General features: G+C 34.2%; 1 protein-coding gene across 4 annotated transcripts; it reads left to right on the top strand.

Annotated features, from left to right (window-relative positions):
• Window positions 1-1288: 1288 nt before the first annotated feature.
• Window positions 1289-13175, top strand: LOC131635322 (phospholipid--sterol O-acyltransferase). 4 transcript variants are annotated; one of them, XR_009293794.1, is made up of 17 exons: window positions 1289-1868; window positions 2183-2318; window positions 2585-2729; window positions 4119-4288; window positions 4385-4461; window positions 5073-5289; window positions 5381-5555; window positions 5862-5961; window positions 6904-6998; window positions 7787-7838; window positions 7931-8002; window positions 8646-8814; window positions 10118-10222; window positions 10293-10377; window positions 11219-11308; window positions 11428-12349; window positions 12514-13175. XR_009293794.1 is itself a non-coding variant. In XM_058905943.1 (16 exons), the coding sequence occupies exons 1-15, from the start codon at window positions 1647-1649 to the stop codon at window positions 11298-11300; spliced, it is 1902 nt and encodes a 633-aa protein (XP_058761926.1). In that variant the 5' UTR covers window positions 1289-1646; the 3' UTR covers window positions 11301-11308; window positions 11428-13175. The 4 variants fall into 4 exon arrangements, 2 of the variants coding, with proteins under 2 accessions (XP_058761926.1, XP_058761925.1); XM_058905943.1 differs by having other exon boundaries at window positions 11428-13175; XM_058905942.1 differs by lacking the exon at window positions 11428-12349.
• The last annotated feature ends 1800 nt before the right edge of the window (window positions 13176-14975 follow it).

Raw genomic sequence — 14975 nt, forward strand, 5'->3', positions numbered from 1 at the left:
TCCTTTCTCCCATTAAAAGAGAAACATTTATAAAGGTCTTAAGACCAAGATTTAGGAAACCCTAAAGAGTGATAATCGTTCTCCCATGACTAAGAGAAACTGTTTGACCATCTCTTTTTCAAGAAGTTGTGGTACGACTCAATCTGCACAACAGGTGGAGGGATAATGACATTGTGCACGTGTCTTATTATAAGGGTGACCCCCATGCCATACAAAGGTAACACCAAGACGATACCTCACAGGACAAAGACCTTTGTGTCATCCTCGACGTTTAAAATTCTCACAAATAAAACACTACATGTTCCCTTGTTCTTCACCCTTTGATCATGAATTTCATCCTTTGATCATTTTATTCAACATAAATTTCAATTTGACAACTCTAAGATGTAAGACCGGGTGGGTACATAAAAGTACTCATATCTGCATTCACACTTGCTCACTTTTGAGATAATTACTCATAAAATAATCCAATTGAAACATACAAAATTGACTATGCATATTCAATACCGAATAAAATACATAAATATTTAATGCATTAAAAATTCTAGCAAATATTGTTATTAAAATGAAAACCTTATGAAATAAATTGTTTGTGCAGGTTTGAATCGACTTTTAGATGAACCAGAATCAATTCTAGAGGTGTAGAATTGATTCTGAGTGATTTTGAGGTGTTTGTTTTATCAAAAGTAGAATTGATTCTATTTCCATAATTGATTCAACTTGAAGCTAAAATTTGTAGCTTCTACTTTTAGAATTGATTCTGGGTAATTTTTACACTGAAATTTTTGTTCAACTCAATTTTACATAAATGTATCCAAACATAAATAATTATGCTAAACTCAATTATTTTAAAATCAATTCTACCAAACTCAATTCTGCTAAAATCAATTCTGTTTACCGCCAATCCAAAAACACTAAGTTGTTCCATGTACGGTTGTTTGTACTTTACACACTCAATTTTTTAATAATATTTGATGTATTCATTCTAATTTTACATAAATGTGAGTGTGGTAGGACAGTAAGAGTCTGGTGCCGATAAAACGTGCCATTAATTAAAAATTTTGACAGAATTTATTTCATCATTATTTATCCATTCAATTCTTGTACAATTTTAAATTTTAAGTTTTTTTTTTGAGACAAATGTATTTTCTTCTTCTTTTCTTTAGTTGCTAAATTTATTTTACATTAATAGTTAAGAGAAAAGATTAGCATGGTAAGTCCCGTGATGTTCTTTCTGTCCGTCTTTACAAAAACGGAAATCAACCTTGAAAAAAGGAATGATAAGAGTACCATTTGCAGAAATAGTCTTACAACAGCGACGTAACCTCATCACCCAATCAGCCCCCAACAACTTTTCCCTGCCCATTTCGCCCACTTTTCCCTCTTTCTAGATCAAACAAAAAGACGAATATATTATATAATCACAGAAAGAAAAAAAAAAAACCCTTAAACTTTCAAACCCAAGAAAGGTCAAATCAAACACAACACAACACAAAAAGCCATAATCAATTCACATTGATTTTTCAATTACTATTCACAACTTCCCAACTGGTAACAATAAGTAACCATTAACTAATTATCCAATCAGAGTCATACTCACATTTTCATTCTTGTTACACACTCTCTCTCTCTCTATCGCTCCCGCAATGCCGAACAGACCGCTTCTCTGCTTCTCCGTTCTCCTCGCGCTTCTCGCCGTTGCCGGAGGTGATTCCGGCGAAGCCGCCGAACTCGACTACTCCAAGCTCTCCGGTATTATAATCCCAGGCTTCGCGTCTACGCAGCTTCGAGCTTGGTCTATTCTTGATTGTCCTTACTCTCCGCTCGATTTCAATCCTCTCGATTTGGTTTGGCTCGACACTACGAAAGTACGTTGCAATTCTCTTTTTCTCGCACTTCGTTTTTTCGTTTTCCACGTTGTTTTGCATTCTTATGTGTGAGGATTGAATCTTGATGTGCTTAGAACGCGAGAATTATATTTTCGATAATCGGTTTAGTGAATTGTTTTTGTCTTCTTATAGTTACCGTTTTATCAATTCTGTTACAATTTTCTATATGTGGATGTAGCCGTAGATTGTGAATGTTCTTTTGCGAGAATATCAATGTATTGAAAGAATTTGTGCATATTTATTTGCACTTACTAGTTAGGACTACTGTATATGAGAATTTGTTTCTTTTGCAGCTTCTTTCTGCTGTGAATTGCTGGCTTAAGTGCATGTTGCTGGACCCTTTCAACCAGACAGATCATCCTGATTGTAAGTCACGTCCTGATAGCGGTCTTTCAGGAATTACTGAACTTGATCCAGGTTATATAACAGGTTTGTTTTGTATCTTTATTTCATTTCTAAAATGTGTTTCTATCATGTATTTGGCCTAGTTATGTTCTCTTTAGCACCGACACCTCTCTGGAAAAAAGGCATGTCCGTGTCGGTATTAGGCACTGACACGTCACCGACACTTGTGAATACGTTAAATTTACTCATTTTTTCAAATTATTACTAGTGCCGACGTATCAGTGTCCGTGTCGTGTCCCATGTCCGTGCTTCATTCGTTATGTTTCATGATGTATTTTGTTTATTTGCAGGACCTCTTTCTTCTATATGGAAAGAATGGATTAAGTGGTGTATTGAATTTGGCATAGAAGCTAATGCAATAATTGCTGTTCCTTACGATTGGAGACTTTCGCCGTCCATACTTGAAGAGCGAGACCTCTACTTTCATAAGCTTAAGTATGTCTCTACATCTTTGCATCTGGCTCACTTAGTTTGCTGTCACTGTCTGCTATTATATGGATAGAATGATTGTTTGTCACGAATTGTATTCAAAATTGCAGTAGGCATTGTAGTGTCCAACTAGATCATCTATCACAATGTGTATATATATGACACATTAATAATTTTTCATTTTGCTGATTTGTACATTTTGGTAAGGGGCCAGTTTGTTTATGATCAACAATTAATTTTCCACTGCTTGAAAGTTTGCCTAAACGTGTAATTGGTAGTAATAAATCTAGGGTTAAATAAGTTTTTGGTCCCTATAAATATTGCAGTTTTATTTTTAGTCCCTCCTGGGTTTTGGCAACGATTTTAGCTGGTTTTGACAACGTTTTTTTTTGTAAAGGTAGGGAGGGACTAAAAATGAAAACTGCAATATTTATAGGGACCAAAAACTTATTTAACCCATAAATCTAACTGCATGGTCTGTAAAATTGCATACTTATATCTACGCAGACTTCATAAACAAATATTATACTTGTTCGGCAGTATAACGGAAGTTTAAGAGATAATTGCATGAAATAGAAAGGGCTGATGGAATTGAAAATAACTACTTCCCCAAATTCTCCAATGATTAATGAGGGAACAAAGCAGAAGGTTGTAATCCTAAAATTTTACTCTAAGCTTGCTTTGTTTAAATAACCATATATACAGGGAAAATGCTAAACAACAACTTTTAGTTTCTAAGACAATATAAAACCTAAATCCAGTCACCAGTCTCTCAATTTGTAGGGAGCAAGTGTTTGAAGGGGAATAGTTTTCCCCAGTCCCACATTCCCTCCCCTTCATCAATCTTTGAACTCCCAAAGAAGGAAGTTGTTTCCATCCCATTGCTTTTTCACCCCTCATCTAAACAAACTAAGATCTCAATATATTTAAACAAAACAAGGTCACTACATTGACGTAGTAAATTAGTCATACAGCCAGTACTTGAGAGTTAGATTCTAGTATCATCTGAAAGTAAGAGAATTCTTAATGACTTTAGTTTTTTCATGATGACGCATCTTTGTCAACCTTGGTGATTGGTATTTTAATAATCCATATTTGTTTAATGTGGATTGAAGGTGAAAGGCACATCTCAATAGTTTATCATCCTGTTTTACAATCTTTTTCTGTGAGGAGGCAAAATGTTCAAATTACACATGATGTCTTTTAGTCTATAATTTTTTGTGGAATTCATTATCATGGGAAAATTCAAATAATATCTGTACACCAGAATATAGATTCTCCATGTCAAAGCGGGGTTTTGTTTTGCTCAAAATGTCTGGCTGGCAGTTAGATGAAATTGGTTTGTTAATTGCAACAAGGATATTTACTTTTTTCAATTTGTGTTTCTTTTTGCAGATTGACATTTGAGACCGCTTACAAACTTCGAGGGGGCCCATCTTTAGTTTTTGCCCATTCATTGGGTAATAATGTTTTTCGTTATTTCTTAGAGTGGTTGAAGCTAGAAATTGCCCCAAAACATTATAACGAATGGCTGGATCAACACATTCATGCCTATTTTGCTGTTGGTATGACTGACTTATGTGCATTTTTGACAGCTAAATGGTATTTCTGATGATTATATATTAATGTGCTAATTTTCCTTCCCTGATTTGTTGTCTCAGGAGCTCCCCTTCTGGGTGCAACTGAAACCATTGAAGCAACACTTTCTGGATTCACATTTGGTCTTCCAGTATCCGAGGTTACCTTCTAATTTTTGTGACCTTACTTTTCTTTTGGATTTGCTTGTCTGTTAATTTATCTAGGTTTATGCTGTCCAAAATCATTTGTCTGTTATTCTTTCATATATTACCTTTTAGCATTGTATACTTCTAAGTTCTAAGTCCTTTATTGTTCAACCCAATTCAAAACTCTTTTAGCACTGACTGTTGATAGAAAGTTTTCAACATGACACAACCTTCTACAGTTGGGTATCATCATCATGCATTCATATAGAAAGTGAGCAGAAAACACTACTCTAAACAGGGAACTGGATATTTGTAGAAAATAGCAGATTGATTTCATGGTTTTGCATTGCATCCTGCCTGATTGTCAGGAATGATTGAACTGACAGTACCTTGAGTTCATGGTTGTGCATTATTGCATCCTGCCTGATTGTCAGGAATGATTGAACTGATAGTACCTTGTTATTTTATCATCCTCCAAATCTCGACAATAATCAACTCAAAGATAAACATCAAACTGCTATTGGTTAATAAATGGAATGATTTGGACATATTCCATGCTTAATATTACGCATGTGGTTTGTTCCCATCTTAATTCATGCTTATAATAATTTTTTTAAGGTACCAGGGAACAGCTCGGTTGATGTTCAACTCCTTTTCTTCGTCATTGTGGATGATGCCTTTTTCCAAGTACTGCAGAACAAATAATAAATATTGGAAGCATTTTTCTGGAGGACGGCAAGTAGGTGGTACGCATACATATCACTGTGACGAGGAGGAGTTTAAGTCAAACTTTTCTGGATGGCCAACAAAGATAATCAACATTGAAATTCCCTCAAGCCGTGGTGAGACTGATGATCCTTTTGCATTTTCCTATGACCAATCATGTTATGGTGCTAATGGTCCCCATCTGCCTTTTGTATCGTCTGCTTGCAGGATTTGATGCATATCCCACGTTTTCAGAAATACCGGAGACCAACTTGTCCGGAATGGAATGTGGCCTACCTATTCAATTATCTTTCTCAGCTCGTGAAATAGCAGATGGCTCCTTTTTCAAGGCAATTGAAGATTATGACCCAGACATCAAGAGGCTCTTGTACCAGCTAGAGAAGTGAGTGTTATATCAATAAGTGTTCATTAGAATATACGTTGATCATACATTTTGATCACTCTACATGAAGTGCCAAAAATTGAGACTTCAGAAACTTTATCTTTTCTTAAGCTAAATGCAAAATATGGGCATCCAGCTACCATGGAGTTGCATATTTTTTAATTTTTATTTATTTTTAAGAATCTTAACAGCTCAAAGATTAAACATACGAAAAAAGTCGTTTGATTGAACATATAATCTTACTGCTACACAACTTTATTGTGCTTTCTGTATATTGTCATGTTATTGAATGCTTTAATGTTTCAGATCATACCTTGGTGATCCTGTTCTTAATCCACTTACACCTTGGGACCGGCCACCGATAAAAAATGTCTTCTGTATTTATGGCAGTAATTCAAAGACAAAGGTACATTAGCATTATTTCTAGTGCCACCCAACCACAACCGCAAATACTAAAGAGTTTCATTTAAATTAATTTTGATATTAGTTAAAAAAAATCTGAATTCGCGAACTTGGAAGTGTTGAAAGTTGAAAAATAGCTATGTTATTCTTTGCGCCCCATTCTGTAACTTGTTTTAGTTTAGAGCTCTGTCAGTTTTGCTTTAGTTTACCATGTCTGATGTTGCTATTTCAATTTCTTTATTTTTTTGAAGAAGTTGCAAATATTGGGCTTATGTATATTGACCACCTGCATATGTAAACAATGTCTTTTGTTTGGTTTTAGTATGGAATATTTGGTTAAGTCACATCACTAGTACTTTTGTGATTTGATCATTTATACTCACTCCCCTTCATGTTTATTTGCTACCCTTTACCTTACTCATTTTCTTCAGTATAGTTAGTTGTGTTAAGAAGAGGCCAGTAGTAGAAATACAAAATATAGAAACATTTCATATTTAGTGGCAATAATGAAAGATTATTCCGGCCTCTCGGAAAATTCAACTATTTTAAAATTGTATAGACAATTTCAAAACAATCATCCCTGTTTCCCTCTGTGCTAACCAGTCAGAAGCATTCTACATTCTAGAGAGACCTTTTATATATGCTATATTCTGATCTTTGCTTCTTTGTGCTCATTGTTGAATACTGAATACTTTCTAGTGGTATAAGGGTGACACTGGCTTATTGGTACCTCAATAACTTGCATTTCTCACATCTAAATTGTGGAGCTTCATAAAAAATAAGGCCAAGCGTCCAATCATTTCTATATTAATTCTTTTTCTTACTGATTTTTCAATATTTTCTTGTATACTAAGATTCTTTATTTATGCATCGTAAGTCTCTCGGGTATCTTATGAGATATTGCGCTGTTGTGAATGACATTTTTGCTTCATAACTATCAAAATAGGTTGGTTACTACTTTGCCCCTAGCGGCAAGCCGTACCCAGATAACTGGATCATTACAGATGTCGTTTATGAGTATGAAGGAACTCTAGTATCAAGGTAACTTTCATTTAGAAGTGATGGCTTTTTTCAGTAGTAAACAGAATGAAAATTCTGTTACTATCTATGTATCTCGTTTTGTATTTGTATTTCAAGGAGCTTGTCATCATGTTGCATAAAGTTACACAAATATCTGTCTCTTCTGCACTTTATATTTGTGCCTCTTCTAGGGCCCTGGAAAAATACCTCCTATTCTATTTTTATATTCTAGGTTTTTGGTCTTTTACCTTTCAAGGGAAAAGGGAAGGTGTATGATGGATTCATAGAGAAGCATATAAGTTGTAAGATACATTTAATTTAATTTGAAAGCATAATTTTTTTACAGGATATACTTCAACCCTTAAACAATACATGAAAATTATTGAAGTACAACAACTTAACATTCATCTTGATAATTGAGTTTGTGTGCATTATATTATGACACTGCTAGCTCCTTATTTGCAGTTGTCCTTTAAAATATTGGCTTATTGCTTGTCATCTCATTAATGAGTCATATTTTTCTTCTCAAAATATTGACTACAATCACCTATGTCATTGACGTGCCATTTCATCATAACCAGTTCTTACAAAGTTACAAGAACAAAATCTAAACTAGCTTCTATCAGTCATCATCCTTTTTTGTTGGGTTTGGGGGTAGGGACGATTTGTTAGTTAAATATCTGCCGTTAATTTTGCAAATTAATGAAAATTTTACTATGAAGTATGTATAGTGGGGAAGTGGTTCTATTATTACAGTTTTTATTTGTACATTTCCTAGATATTATATGTAAAGTGGTCTTAACTGTCAGGTCAGGGAATCTGGTTGAAGGGAACCCTGGAGCTATAAGTGGCGATGAAACGGTAAGTTTAAATTATTTTCCATTACTTTTTTTCATGATATACTGATCATCCCATCACCCCAATTACATTACATAAAAACCAACTCTGTACAGGTTCCATACAACTCCCTTTCCTGGTGCAAAACCTGGCTGGGTCCAAAGGTGAACATCACAAGAGCTCCTCAGGTATTCTTGTCTAAGTCCAATTGATTTGCAAATGGGTTATTGATGTTTGTCTGGACTTAGATTGTTTTTTTGATGTTGCATGTCTTATCTGTCTAAGTCTCTGAGATAGATGGGAGTGTGAACCTGAGTTCTAAGCCTATAATAAGTATTCACTAAAAAATAATTATATTGGTAAGGAAGATAATTTGGAACTTGCTTTACAATTCATTAAGTCTGCAGTGGATTCATGTGTTGCTGGCGGTGCTTATTCTGTTCCTTTAAACCCCTTCGTCTCTTTACTTTTTTTTTTTTTTTTTGTATTCGTGTGTCATGGCACTGCTCTAGCATCAAGAGGCAAGAATCATGTAAGTTCTTCATTATGATGTGTCTAAAAGGTTATTGAAATTGCTAAGTATATTCTCAGTCATTTTATTGAGTTACTTATGCAACAATTTCCTTCAATAAGCATCTCAAAGGGGAAGCCATAAGATTTAAGCTATATTTTGATTTTGATTTTGATTTAAGTAAATTAATCTTTATCTTTTCAAGTCTGATATTTCTTATAATGCCATTTTGTTTTTTGTTGGCTTCAGTTAGTTCTATTTGCATTCGTTGTTAATTGTATGGCAATGTTTATATTTATTTATCTGTTTTAACATTTCAGTCAGAGCACGATGGCTCAGATGTACAGATTGATTTGAATGTGGAACATCACTATGGAGAAGATATTGTTCCAAACATGACTAGATTTCCTAGGGTTAAGTACATAACATATTATGAAGATTCTGAAAGTCTTCCAGGAAAGAGGACAGCAGTTTGGGAACTTGATAAAGGTGCATGCATGACTTGTCCTTAGTTGTCTTGGACTAACTAATGCTTTAATTTATGACTAAAATAAGGCCAAGTAGATATGATGATTACATAGATAAGTTTAATTGAATGTATACGTATTTTGTCAACCAAATGACTCAATCTAGAAGTCAACGCTAAAAAGTTTTATGACCGTTTAAAGAACTCATTCAATAATCATTAGCAAAAGAATAGTGTTTCGTTGGGAGAAAATAAAGGGGATGAGAATAGGGACACAATTTTAAATTTCCTCACTCAATTTTCTTGAGAAGTGGAAAGTGGAGCCGAATTCCTCCTCACTTATTTTTGGATCTCCTCCAATACTTGGGAGTTTGGAGGATAGAGAAGATGAGTTTTTAATATTTAGGTTAAACTACTGTTAGTCCCTTAAGTTATTCTTTGGGCGCTTAAGTTTCTTTCATTCTATTTAAGTCTCTTAAGTTACAAGCATTAGGTACTTTGCCCCTTAAGTTTTTTTTGGGTTGTATTTTAGTCTCTTAAATTATAAATGTTAGACACTCTACCTTTTCTGCCACTTTTTTTATGAATCCCTCTAGTGTTTCCTAAGGGATATTATGTTTTGGTGATTAGGCGTTTGACTCAACAAAAAGATAGAAACATAGGAAACGTTTGGCTGACACAGACACAAAACTGACAAAATGACCAAAATGTCTTGACGCTTATAATTTAAGGGACCAAAATGGAACAAAAAAACTTAAAGGACCATAGTGTCTAACATTTGTAACTTAAAAGTCCAAAATAAAATGAAAAAAACTTATGAGACCAAAGTAAAACTTAAAAATAGTTTAAGGGCCTAAATTGTATTTCAACCTAAAATTTAAATACATTGACTAAAGTAACCTTGCATAAAATATACTATAAAAAATTATAACGGAAAAAGTATATAAACTTTTTCCCTATATTAAAATCCCTCTCTTCCCCTCTCTTCGTCTCAGCTAACAAAATATCTAATTAAATCTCTTCTCTCCATTCCCCTCCATTCCATTAAAACTCAAACTCTCTCCTTTCCGCCACTTGTTTGAACCAAACGAATGCTCTAGGTTTCAAAAATTTTAATTAAATATTTAGTGGTGAAAAGATTAGTTAAATATTATGCATTAACCCAAGAAAAAGGTTATTTATCTGTCACTAATTATCAGTTTCTTAATAAACTAAAAATTTGTATTGCTGTTATTTTTTATGGACGAGCAAGAATTATGATATTAGAACTCAAAGTGTAATACTATAAAATTTACATACAGGTAAATTGACACTATATTCTTGTAGCAAATCACAGGAACATTGTTAGATCATCAGTGTTAATGAGGGAATTATGGCTTGAGATGTGGCGTGATATCCATCCTGAAGCAAGATCAGAGTTTATCACAAAAGGTATTTCATAATATTTGTAGACGAATTTCACCAATTTAGCTGATAATCACCAATTATCATGTCATTATAGCTAAGCGTGGACCTCTAAGAAATGAGGATTGCTATTGGGATTATGGGAAAGCTCGTTGTGCATGGCCAGAGTATTGTGAATACAGGTTATTTTCTTTCTCATCCATTTAAGGCCTAAGTTATTTTTCAGGAGGATTATGATCCCAGATTCACAAACTGGGTAATGGAGGATTTATGATTCCAGGTTCACAAAATGGATAATGTACTAATGTTTGAGTTAGCTGAATTAACCGGAAGTCCATAACTCCCAAATTTGTTAATTTTTTCTGAATTGGAAATTTCTACAACGAAATTGGGGATGCCAATTGAATCCAAACACAATGTAAACGTGTAAAAAATTCCCACAATGATTTGGATTTTTATCCATCAAATGGATCTTGGTAATTACCCTAAAGAGTTTGAAGGGTACATGTGTGAGTACGAGTATTGCAGTACCCAATTTCATGATGCCCACACAATACATTTTATACCTAGGATTGAAAGATTTGTCATTTTACTGTTTTTTTATATTTCATTAGTATTAGAGCTTTTTTTATAGTATTAGCTTGTAATAGAAGAGAGATCAAAAAGCTTGTAACAAAAGATACACATTAAGAGGGGAAACATTTTTCATTTAACTAGAGCAAAGGTAACGGGTATATAGACATTAAGAGGGGAAACATTTTTCATTTAACTATAGCAAAGGTAAATGGGTATAAACATTAAGAGGGGAAACATTTTTCATTTAAGTAGAGCAAAGGTAAACGGGTATAGACATTAAAGTTTGCTACCTCTGGATTTTAGTCCAACTGTTCAAGTATAGGTCTGTTTCTTAACTGCTGGTATGGCCAAGACTTCCTGAGTTGGAATTGTCCCTAACATATCTTATCCTGGCTTACTTATTTTTTCTTTTAATTCCTTAAATATGTCAAATGTATGATAATGCAGATATATTTTCGGTGATGTTCACTTGGGACAAAGCTGCAGGTTGAGATATACTTCAGCTGAATTGTTGTTGCACTATTTGTAAATAAGAAGGTACTTTCTTTCATGATCTGTGTGATTATTTTGTTCATCTCCTTTTTTTTTTGGCTTGAATATACATTGCTATATCAAAGCCTTAGTGAATACTGAATAGTATGGTTGATGCCTTGTAGGGGTCAAAACTTAGAAATATCCTCCCCTCACTTGCATGCATCTACTCCACCTGTGAGGGTAAGACTGTATATATACCCTCTCCAGACTCCACCTGTTGGGAGCGTCGTGCAATGGGCAGACCTGTGCACTGTTATATGACTTTAAGTAGAATTTTGAATAGAGTAGCCGAAAAAATATAACAGTTACGAATTGCCCTGTTTCCGCAACTCTTAGATTTGATGTGTCCATGCCTTAAAAGCTTCCGTTATTTGGTCCTTGGTGATCATTCCCTCCTTTCAGGCCATTCTCTTGACAAATCTTTATTATTGCTGTTACCAATTTGCTTGAATCATAGATTTAACTTGTATAAATGCATGTTTAGCTTCCCTGAGTTACTTTTTTACATTGATATGCAACATGATTAAAGAAATTAGCTATCAATTATTGTTGCCAAATTGTGAAGGCAACATTTATATTAAGAAATATGCTGTGTTTAAGAGTTTTTTATTTTTCTGTTAATAATACACTGCTTGTAATTCGCAGAGTATATTTGATAATGTAAAACTATATCAGAAAAAAACACTTGCATGATTCAGTTGTTCTTTCAGATCAATTCAGTTTCTTAATTTGTTTCCTTTATTCAGATACTTTACCTTTTCTTGTTCTAACTTATCACACATTTTAGACACCTGAAGTAAACTTGCTCAATTTGAAGTTAGAACATTTATTTGACCATAAACTCAGAATCTAAGACAGAATGCATACTAATCCACCGAGTGTGAGGCAAAAAAAGAGAGATTGAAAATGCAGTTGGTCAAAGACAACTCTGATATAGTATATCGGTATATGCAATCAGTTTTCTACCCAATAATAATAAGACCAGTAACGTTAAGATGAAGTTTTCAATATGGCTTTACATTTTGGAGTATATTTCAGTAAAAGGTATCGGGCTCTCCGAAATGACAATAACCTTACCTTCTTTTCCTTTCCGACATTTCATGGCTTAAGGGTACAATCATATACAATAGTCCATTTATATATAGACTAGTGGTTCCATTTATCTTTGGTTTTATTGTTATGATAAGCTTTCTGTTTTTTCTTCTCAGAATATTTGATGCTGGTAGGATCAATTTGTTCCCCTGGATGGCACACCACACTTGAGTATCAGAATTCCTCGTTGGAATTTGGCCATTCTTCTTCATGGTAGACTTGCTGCGCTACTGTGTTCCAGCAAATTCTTTGCTTGCTTGTTTGGAACTTTGGCTCAACTTCATAACTCAGTCTTTATTCACTTCACAATTTGCACAGTATATCCGGGGCAGAATAATGCAGTATTCTACTGTTCCTAGTAACAGGCATGGGGCATCTCCCACTGATATATATTACGTGAGGCATCTGGTATTCGTCAGCATACGCTTTACCAAATGAAGTTCAGGTTATTACCTAACATTTGTTGTATCACAATTTACACTGCTATTAAGCTAGGTACAACTTTTTTCTGCTGGTTACTTGAGTAACCCAGCTCCTACTTTTCCATCCTGGGAAATAACAGGGCGGAATTTTGGTGGATCTGTACATCATTATTTGTCAATTGGTTGACAATGGTGTCTATCTAGGAAACATACAAGCTATAGTTATATGATAATCCATTCTGAGAAAAAGTTGATATTGAAAATGAGAATACGTAAAGAATATAGAAGACAGTGGTGAAGTTGAGAAATTGTACCAGAAAAAAGTGGCTCAGAGATATTGTACCAAAAAAAGAAAGTGGCTCAGAGATACAAACTTAAAGCAATGCAACTATATCATTTTATTTATTTTTTATTTAATCTATAAACGGCATATTAAGAAGAACATCTTTAAAGATTAAAGTACTTATGTAAAGATAAAGTACTTGACCAAAAAAAAAAGTACTTATGTAAAAGATAAAGTACTTGACCAAAAAAAAAAGTACTTATGTAAAGATAAAGTTCAATTTCATATTTCATAATAAAAAAAATCTTTAAATAAAAAATAAAGTTTATCGATATCAAATATCAAGTATTGCTGTTCCCTCTATTTCAAAAGAGAAATGCTAAATTTACATTCATTTTTGACATTACACCGTATGTATGTATATATGGTCCAATTCACTTTCTTTTTAAAATTATTTTATGGTGCATAGAAATTTGAGCCAAAGTGAAAATGATATTTACAGTTACGGTGTAAAATGGATACGGTGTCACACTTTGGTATACTTGTAGCATTTCTCATTTCAAAATGACAGCCATTTAAATTTTATATACATGTATATTTGAAAATGCAATTAGTAGAAAAGTATAGAAATTTTAACAAATTATCTTTATTAACTATTTGTGTTTTTGTGTGTTTCAATGTCTTAAATACAAATTGAGATACAATGTTTTGAAAGTGTGCACATATGTTAATTATGAAGTACACATGTGTGCATTGTGCACATGTGTTTTTAAATGTTAGCAGAAATTGACATTCATTTATTTTAAATTCAATGTGTATTGTAGTAACATACACTAAATACATCGCCAACAAGCCTAGCACAACTCGATACAACATCACATGCAACTACAACACTCTCTCAATCTTCATTTAGTTACATTCTTTTAACCGTCCTTATGAGTTCCTTATGAAGCTCATCCTTCTCCATCACACCATCTAAAGAATTTGTTGCCCCTACGCTCCTTCTAATATTATATTTCAAAATTTAGAAGTGGAACAAGTCCTATTAAGATCAGTATAATCAACACACATTCTCTATTTTCTATTAATTTATTTTAACAAGTACAACATTAGACATTCAAGTTGTGTATTGGATTTTAGAAATAAATTTAACTTTTCCGGAGTCTTAGTTTTTTCGGGGGAGTGTCTACTCCTACGCTTACGTTGAACTAATGCCTTAACGACAAGGTCAATGGTCAGTTGGTGGCAGGCAACCTCAGGGTTGAATTCAGACATCTCGGCACCGCTCCATGCGGATAAATTCGGCATTCTGTCTCAGGCAAGCCATGAGTTGCTTCCTTACCAGGTCGAAAAGTTCTGTTCCGATCTTCACACCTCTGTTTAGATTATCGCCTAGGAGGATGATTTCAAAGTCCCTGTCAAGAATGGGGCACACAAGATGGAAAGGATTTCTGTTACCAGTGGGTGTCGGTGAACCCTCTGGCTCTGGTCAGACATCTCCATCTTGTCTCTTCTTCTCTTTTAGCCCGTCCTTGGTGAAGCGGAAGTCAAGGTAGACAGAGCCAACGTGGGGTGACAACTTCTGTTCATCTTGGTGAGTTGGCTTGTCCACGAGTTAAGTCGGCTTGATAGTTTTAGAAGTTGTGATGATAAAGTTATGCCCTTTGGTAGCTGCGTCGAAACATTTTCTTGCGGCCTCGATGTCCTCGTGAACGGTGACAACACGATCCCTGTTGGTGTAGTACTTCATTTTGAGGTGGATCGTGGATGGCACGACAGTTAGTTCGGCCATAGTTGGTCTTTCTAGGATGCAGTTGTACAGAGACGAACACTTAATGACCAGGAAGCAAATTTTGATTTGTATGGCAGTTTC

The sequence above is a fragment of the Vicia villosa genome, unplaced genomic scaffold (assembly GCF_029867415.1).
Source record: "Vicia villosa cultivar HV-30 ecotype Madison, WI unplaced genomic scaffold, Vvil1.0 ctg.001464F_1_1, whole genome shotgun sequence".
Classification (NCBI taxonomy): domain Eukaryota; kingdom Viridiplantae; phylum Streptophyta; class Magnoliopsida; order Fabales; family Fabaceae; genus Vicia; species Vicia villosa.

What these genes read in the sequence shown, in the direction of transcription:
- LOC131635322 (XM_058905943.1), top strand. Translation starts at nt 1,647, where the DNA reads ATGCCGAACAGACCGCTTCTCTGCTTCTCCGTTCTCCTCGCGCTTCTC. An exon ending in TTTGGCTCGACACTACGAAA is followed by an intron (nt 1,869 to 2,182) that starts GTACGTTGCAAT and finishes TTTCTTTTGCAG; the next exon opens with CTTCTTTCTGCTGTGAATTG. An exon ending in TTGGTCTTCCAGTATCCGAG is followed by an intron (nt 4,462 to 5,072) that starts GTTACCTTCTAA and finishes TTAAGGTACCAG; the next exon opens with GGAACAGCTCGGTTGATGTT.